The sequence below is a fragment of the Folsomia candida genome, unplaced genomic scaffold (genome assembly GCF_002217175.1).
Source record: "Folsomia candida strain VU population unplaced genomic scaffold, ASM221717v1 Fcan01_Sc005, whole genome shotgun sequence".
NCBI lineage: Eukaryota > Metazoa > Arthropoda > Collembola > Entomobryomorpha > Isotomidae > Folsomia > Folsomia candida.
Window position 1 is genome coordinate 339,955 of NW_019091197.1, and position 8,276 is coordinate 348,230.

The following is an 8,276-nucleotide window of genomic DNA, read 5'->3' on the forward strand; positions in this document are numbered from 1 at the left end:
ATACTTCCAGGGACTTTTCTAGGCTGTCTTTCTTCCACTCATTATTTGGAGCGTTTCAAAGTACGTGAAAATCCGTAAATCGTCGAATGTAAAAATTATCATTCCACGATGAAAAATCCGAAATAATCCCATCGGTCAATGTCTGATGACTACCCAGGGACGCCTTGATTTTTTATGACTGCAGAACTAAAATTATCGTCGTCCGTTTTTGCGCACTGGTGAGATTTCTCTACAGTTAGCGGAAAAAAGTTTGTTGTTTCTGAATGCGTCGACTGCGTAGGTCATTTGTGTTATAATATTTACCCAATTAATTTTAATGGCTCTCTTGATAAGAAGTGTCCACATATTGTAAGTGTCAGGACGTTTAGGCCTGCAGAAACTGAATGCATGAATCCAATCTAATGAAATTTTTGTACAATACTAATGATGAGCATACCGAAGTTTTTCAATCTTTATGTGGTTCAAATACACCGTCCCTACCTTTGTAGCGAAGACTTTGTCGCGCACCTAGCGCTTTGCCACCCGTTTCACCAACGTCTATGACGAATTTCTCTATAACCCGCTGATATTTTTCCAAATTTTTTGGTGTCCTTTTTTTATGAGAGTATTACTTCTTAAGTAATGCCCAAAATCTTTTAATGTTTCGACAATGAAGTACTTTTGGAGCGCTGTCTTTCTTATCGACGAAATCAACTTTTTTTCCTCCATTGTACTCAATCACTATTTTGGCATTCTACCACGTAGCCATATTCGACCAAAATAAAACGTGTTTATTTTTGATAGAGGGGGTCAATCTCCTGATGATACACTCTTTGAAATAAATCCAAAAGTTCACATTCTTGCAGGAGGCGAATCGATTTGAGACGCTCCCATTTTTGTCGATTTCCAACCATTTTATGTTTCATTGGAAATTTTGTTTGGTTTTAAATTGATATTTCGAACGAACGTCATTTTTACCTCTACATGAGTAGAACTTTATACGATTGACGCTTCGAGGTCAACGGGGCAGTAGTTTTAACAATTCACGACATCAAACTTCGGGGAGTCAGTTTTCAGAGGTGGGCAAGATCATTATCTCAGATAGCAGATCAAGATCAAAGATCAAGATATTATCTTGATCTTTGATCTTCGGCTGGCGCTTTTGATCTTGATCTTGATCTTGATCTAGTTCGGTAAGATCTTTTATCTTGATCTTGATCTTCAAGGTCAAGATCAAAACCCCAAATATGAAAAGTAGCATTTTGAAACATTGATAATTTCTAAAAAAAATAACGCCTTGGTCGGTCAATTACTCAAATTGCATTCAAGCAAATGAAAAACACTCGTACGAGATTTATGTTTTTAACTGATTAATAGAACCAGTTCTTCAAACGCCGATGTATTTCATACATGCGAATATTATTATCCCGTCAACAATTTGGGTCAAATTGTGACGACCTGGTACTTCAACTATTGCTTAATTTACCAAGAAATATAAGGGTAACTTAGAACATCACAGCAAAAGTTTTGTGAAGTATTATATAACTATACGAAAAAATTCTAACGACGTTGATGCTGTCAACTTTGAATAACTAAAATTCGTTAGACAACCAATTTTGGTTACTTATTTAGTATTAGTAGCGTGCACAATGCACACAACGTAGATTACATATAATTGAATTTATCGGTTTATGTATAAAAAATATTTGCAACATAGCTGGAATTTATTTGATCTTGTGATCTTGATCTTGGATTTGATCTTGATGTTGGATTTGATCTTGATCTTTTATCTTTAGCATTCGGCAGATTTATCTTTATCTTGATCTTTATTTTATAGGACGCAAAAATTGATCTTGATCTTTTATCTTGATCTTCGAAAACTTTGATCTTGCCCACCTCTGTCAGTTTTAACATTTTCTCAACAAGTTTTTCACAAATAGCTTTGGCCCCTCCTTATTTATCTTGATTGTACTTTGGCGCGGTTTTAGTGTTATGCGTTTTGAAGCTTATCTTATTGGCATTGATCCTGCGAAGATAGGTTTTTGAAATTTTTAGTTGTCTGGGTGGAAACCTCACGGATATGTTGGTGTTGCATCAAAAAGATTTTTTCACGTTTCGCGTGAGTATGTCGGTGTCCTGGCGGACAGGTTGACAAGGCCAAATTTTATAATTTGCATTTTCACGATCCTTAGATAGGTCTAATGCATGACTGATTTTGTCCGGCCCATCCCTTGAACAATGAAGTGGTGCTGAGCCCTTTTCCGATCCGAGAAATACACTTTTTTGACGGAGTGGCAAACTAGTTTTTCCATTTCCTCTAAATTTTGTGCTGTCATTTTTGAACGAAAAGAGATAATCAAATTCTGTTTTCGGTTTTAGAAAGCTTATCAAATTTTACCAATTTTTACGCCATTTTACATATCCCAAATTAATTTTGAAGTAGTAGAAAAGATAGGGGGAATCTTGACACGTTCAATATGTGGACACTTTATAGTTGAGTTATTGTAATCTAACAGTTGGACCGTGTTGCATTGGAATGGGTTAAGTCAGCCAATCGAATTTTAAGCTTTTTCAGGCGTTCAGCAATGGGTAGTTTCTCGGCAGTGACGATGATGTTAGGCTCTTAGATTGACCTTGTACATGCCTATAAGGCATCATTCTATAAACTAATTGCAAATTCATTCCATGACAACACAATTTAAGCTCTTTTTATAACGCTTCCCGTGGAAAGACTGGAAAAGCCTTTCACTAGCAGCTTTACATCATCTGAGCATCGTGGGGGTCCCTATCAAATTAAGTTTCCGAAAAAAAACCACAAAACTATTTTTTGAGTTGCTCTACTCGATTTTGACAACAAATTTGAATTTTATTGTCCCGCCATTGAGCCCCGGTGTCTCAAACTTTCACACAGATAAATGGGACACCCTGTAAACTTCATGTTACATGTAAATACTTTATGTATCATAATTGGGAAAATAAACAAGCTGCTATTACTGTTAAATTTGTGATTGCATGCACAAATGAAAGTTTTTGTTTTTTCGGATCATCATCGTAGATATCTATCCTTCTGTCATCTGAGTGCTAATCCTGTTAAAAATGCAGTATCTTCTCAAGCCCTTGAGCGCATTTGGAGCTGAAATCTAAATTTCCACCGTCGTGATAAGTATCCTTTCGGGCGAGGTGCTCAATTCTGGTCCATCTTAAGTTTCGAATTTCGTCCAGAAAATTATGTTCATTCGGCTCAACTGGCGTATTCTGGTAAAGTTAATGATTCAAATTTTAAATCCGACGCAAAGTAATACTGAAATGAAATATTGAGGAAATTCACGCAGTCATTGGTAACTTGTCAAATCAGGTAGTTTTGCATAATAATTTTGCATAGTAATTTTACAGAGTTTTACAAATAAAGAGACCCCCTTGATCTGAGTAAGTCTATAAAAATGTGTATCCTTAGAAATATATTAGTAAAATCTTGTAAAACTTTGCAAGTTTACAGGATTTAAGGATTTTACTATGGATTGGGTGATTTTTTTTATACATTTGCATACTTATTTACCACTTTTTCGGCACTTCCTCTGTACACTTGGTACAATAATATGGCATGGACAAGTTTCCAAAAGCTGAACTCGGGCCAGGTTTCCGGTACGAAGTGGATATAAGCTTGGCTAGTCTCCCACATCATAAAGTCCGAGAGTCGCAGATTGCCCCCGGTTCGAATCAGCATGTCGACCGGACTCATGTCAACGAGATGCTGGGCCTGCGCGATCAAGTATTCGGAGGGGCGTAGATTGTCCATAATTTCATCCTTGCTGTCGGGGAAGGCATTTAAACTCTGTAAAATTCCTTGACGCCCTAAATTAAAATTTTGATGATTCAAGATTTTTGTGGCACAGACAAATTCTGTAGTGAAAACTTTTTTGAACTTTTGTTGAAATTCAACACTTTGCGCAAAATTTCCAAGTCTAAAGCCCTTTAGAGAACATAGACTACGTTAACAAAAAGGTGGGTGGGTGGTTTACATATTATGTATAACCGCTAGAAATCTTGCTAAATATATGTTCATATATGTATACAACGCTGCAAACGAAATGTAGCAAATGGGTGAAAACGCATAGAATATGACTTCCAATAAGTAACTTATATAAAACGGTCGAAACATAAACTTCCAAATTTGCGATCTTTAACCTCCTCAACACAATCACGAGGTAATCATGTCAAAACTATTTATGAAATCCTCGCCCCAAACTCTTTGTAAACCAGTCAAAACAAAAAAAAATCGAGATTTCTGACCGTGGCGCCGGGACCCTACATATAACCTAAACCACCCTTGCCTGAAGATAACTCCAAAAATGAGAAACGTGTATGTATGTTGGTGAAACCCATATGTCGAAATTCGCATCTGGGCTTCATAACCTTATCCTGGATAACGTCGTGGTCTTATCTGTCTGGCAAATAGTCAGAGTGATAAGACATTCCCATAAAATGGAATCAGAAATCGCGTGTGTACCCGTATATGCCACCGCCATATTGAATCGATAAGGTTTGAAATGTCTCGTCTTGATCATCAAATGAGCCATGCGATGTTGCAGTTTGACTGGGAGGAGACCCTCCCAATTTCCTATGACCTGGAAGCTGGTGTCCATAATCGTTCCGGCGTCTCTGGGACAATTTTCCGAAAAATTTTAAGAATGCGAAACAAACATGGGAAATATCTATTTACAGGAACATACACTTGTTTCATTAGGTTTGTACACATTATGAAAATAAGCTCCATCAAATCATCCACTTCTTCTTTGGCCCGTTTAAAATTCTCGATTGAAAAGAGGAACACCGTCAACTCTTAAATGTTTAATATTCTCTGGCACTGTTGCAACTTGTGGAGGGTGGTAACCCTAAAATGCAAGGATGTATGTACTCTAAATCCTCGCAGGATTAAGTTTTTAAGGAAATTGAGAATTCTGAGAGACTACGCTCCTGTCAGTCTCGGAAGAATTTTAATTATGCTGACGGGGAGTTTGAAACTGACAGGAGCGTAGTGTCTTAGAATTCTCAATTTCTGTAAAAGTTCAATCCTGCGTGGGTTTAGAGTACACTCTTCGAAATATATAATTCAAGTAATACCAAGCGGTATTATGTACATATGTATGACTCTATAAAAATGTGATAGATAAATAATACTGTATAGTAACAAGCCGGTATTACAGGTATATAAACACTCTAAACAAAGTTGAGCAAAGCTGGTTGAGTAAAATGAAGTTGATCAAATTTTGCTCAACTTTGGACAAAGTTTAGACAAACAGTAAAAAGCAAAATTTTTACTGTTAGTATTACTGATGTGTTAAATCTTGTATACAAAATCTCGTCACATTATTTGACTTGTAGAAAATCTGGGGGTGGTCCCAGACCCCACAAAGTATACATATTCTGAATCCACTGGCCGAGACCTTTCTAACGCTACCCGATTTATGGGGCCATGTGATACTTGAAATTGCATATATATTTGCAACAACATGGGAAAATCAAGATGGCGAAAAGTGACCTGTTTTAAGGTCATTTTCGGCATCCCACCTTAACGCCGAAAATGCCGTTTAGAGACACTCAAGTCGGCTAGGATCCGAAATTTCAGCTTCCTAACTCGAAAACTGACATAGAAATCTCTACCCAAAACTCACAAAAATTGCCATAGCAGAAGGTTGGGTCCAATTTTTTTCAAAATTTTTTCTCTATTACCTATACACTGATTTCATGCCCTGTGAAATATTTTTGATAGAAATTTGAAAATGTAAAATCCAGCTGCCGAAGCTTACCTATTTGATACGGACACCGTCAAAGGGCTTTCATCCCTTATAAGTGAGATTTATGCAAATGAGGTGACTCAAAATAATAGTTCTACGGTATGTAATTAAGCAGTTTTAAAATGAGTTGGAATTATACATATACTTGTGTTACGTAATACTTAATTTATACACAAAATGCGTACCCAGCCTGGTGTCCTTTTAGCGCAGGTAACCCTCGGCTTTTGGCGTAGCGTCGATTCCTAAATAAAATCGAGTGACTTTAAAAGCGTTTTATAGCTGTAGTTATTAGTTATATATAGGTAATTATAAAACTAATTGTAGGTTTTAGGTGAAATTTTTTCCGCCATAATTCAACTAATTCTACTCACCCGTCAAGAATGAGGGCCACGTGGTCAGGAATTTTTCCAATTTGAGTCATCGGAGCTGCCAATATTTCCAGAACGGACATCGTACAGTTTTATGGTTCTAAAAATTTTCGAGATGGGCAGAAAATTCGTGTTATCGCTTCTGTATTTTTAGACAGAGTGAGAACTTCACGGGACAGTTGGGCTTAATTTATAAATATGTATGACGTATGTATGATGGAAGATTAGTTCCGACAATATTAATTCTGTTCTAGCTAATCTTAATTAATCTCCAATTAGGGAAATATTATAAAACTCAAAAATACCTATTTAGTTTATTCTCTAGAGAAACCGTACTTGTTCCTTAGCAAAAAACAGTTAGCTACACAGAACTGTAAAGAATATATAATTCCATTTTCCTTACTTGCATGCTAGACTTTGGAAATAAATACATGCATGTTGTAACCTGAGTGCACTATACCCAATATCAATGGGATAGTAGCTTCACAGGTACATCATTAGTAGTGAGTTGAGATCGTGTATGTAAGTTCATTTAATAACGAATTCACGAACAGGACATTACAAGAGAGAGATAAATACATCGTTGGTATGTCACAGTGGTGACAACCTTGATGTCCGGATTCTGAGGTTTGGAGTTCATCTCCAGACCAATGCGATATTTTTGCACTCTTGGAATGTTCCTGTTACAATGTGTAACATTGTACTGGCGTAAAGAAACAATTAGATTATTCCAATGACGCTAAGGAAATTAATTACACAAACTCTTCTTTCATGGAGCTTGACGGGTTATCGATGTATGTATATTGAGGAAAGTAATCAAGCACTTATTACATACATAAATAGGTATATAATTAATCTTAATAAAGACAAAGATCGACGTGCTAGATAGATACACAATGTACAATGTACATCCGTCATTATAAATGAGCAAGATTAATTCTGACAATATTAATTCTATTAGTGATTCAGCTTATAAAACCCCGTTTTACTTTTGAGATAACAAGTGTAAGAGACACCTGGGGTTATTGAAATTTAGAAATTGTAAGACAAAATCAGAAGAAAACGCAAATTTAAAAAAAGAAACCAGGGACGTATGTACATATATGCCAATCCGCTCGCTCAAAAGGAATGTGCATAGCAGTCTGAATAGGGTTGGGAATGCTCATAAAACTATGTACTGGGTCTGCTCAGTCAAATCCTGGACTGTCTGTAGCTAATCTTGATTAATCCCTAATTACAAAAATATTATAAAACTAAAATACCTAGTTTATTCTCTAGGGAAAATGATGATGCATTGAGTGACAACCACAAAATATTCAACTGATTGTATGTGCACATGTACCTGTATGCATACACACATATCCAACACGTTGAGACAGAACCTCAAGTGTGAATGTTTAGATTTCCATTTTCGGTTCCAAATCTTACCCGCAAAGTTGAAGGTAAGATTTGGACCAATCTTCTTTCCCAACTTCAATTGGCATGGTACAACAGGTATTTGCTCGACTTTTCCAAATCGTAAGGGAATCTGTGACTCATGGAATCTCTTCTTTCAATATTTCCAGACGTAATTTGTTATAAGGTGAAAATTTTAAAGTGATCATGCCTCCTGGTCCAATTTTCTTGACAATATTGTCATGAATCTAACATATAAATAATGCATGTGTTCATTTGCGTATGTATGATCTCATGAGGGAAAAGTTGTGATAAATCAAATTCCATGAAAAGCACTAAATATTGTGAAATATTTTTATTAAACATCAACGAAACGACAAATGTTGGTCCTTTTGGAAGAAAGCACATACGCAACTTGATGCCTCTGTTGAATTTAAATTGGCATGATAATCATTTACATAAACTGATTTGCCCTCCACGTCAATAAGGTAAAGTTTTTCCATGGATTCTCTGAAATTTGGTGAAAATCCGATATTTATTTTTCACCTTGATTAATCATGACTCAATATGTACAATAGGATGTACACATATAAAATTGCAGCTTTATAATCAATATTTTGTTAAACATGTGACATTGTTGTATGGAAACAAGGTGACACGTTGGTAATACCAATATTTAAATTAAAAGACACTTGTTTATGCAACTTTCCGGTATAAAAGCAAAGTACTCCACGGTTAA

The 8,276-nt window shown here is 36.0% G+C and overlaps 1 protein-coding gene across 1 annotated transcript; it reads right to left on the minus strand.

The window, feature by feature from the left end:
• Positions 1 to 1,045: 1,045 nt before the first annotated feature.
• On the minus strand, positions 1,046 to 6,331 carry LOC110849864 (dehydrodolichyl diphosphate synthase complex subunit Dhdds). Its single transcript, XM_035851863.1, has 6 exons — positions 6,146 to 6,331; positions 5,947 to 6,016; positions 4,710 to 4,816; positions 4,487 to 4,638; positions 3,536 to 3,831; positions 1,046 to 1,198 (listed from the first exon to the last, which is right to left on the minus strand). Exons 1-6 carry the CDS (start codon positions 6,223 to 6,225, stop codon positions 1,046 to 1,048), a joined length of 858 nt encoding a protein of 285 aa, XP_035707756.1. The 5' UTR covers positions 6,226 to 6,331.
• Positions 6,332 to 8,276: the final 1,945 nt, after the last annotated feature.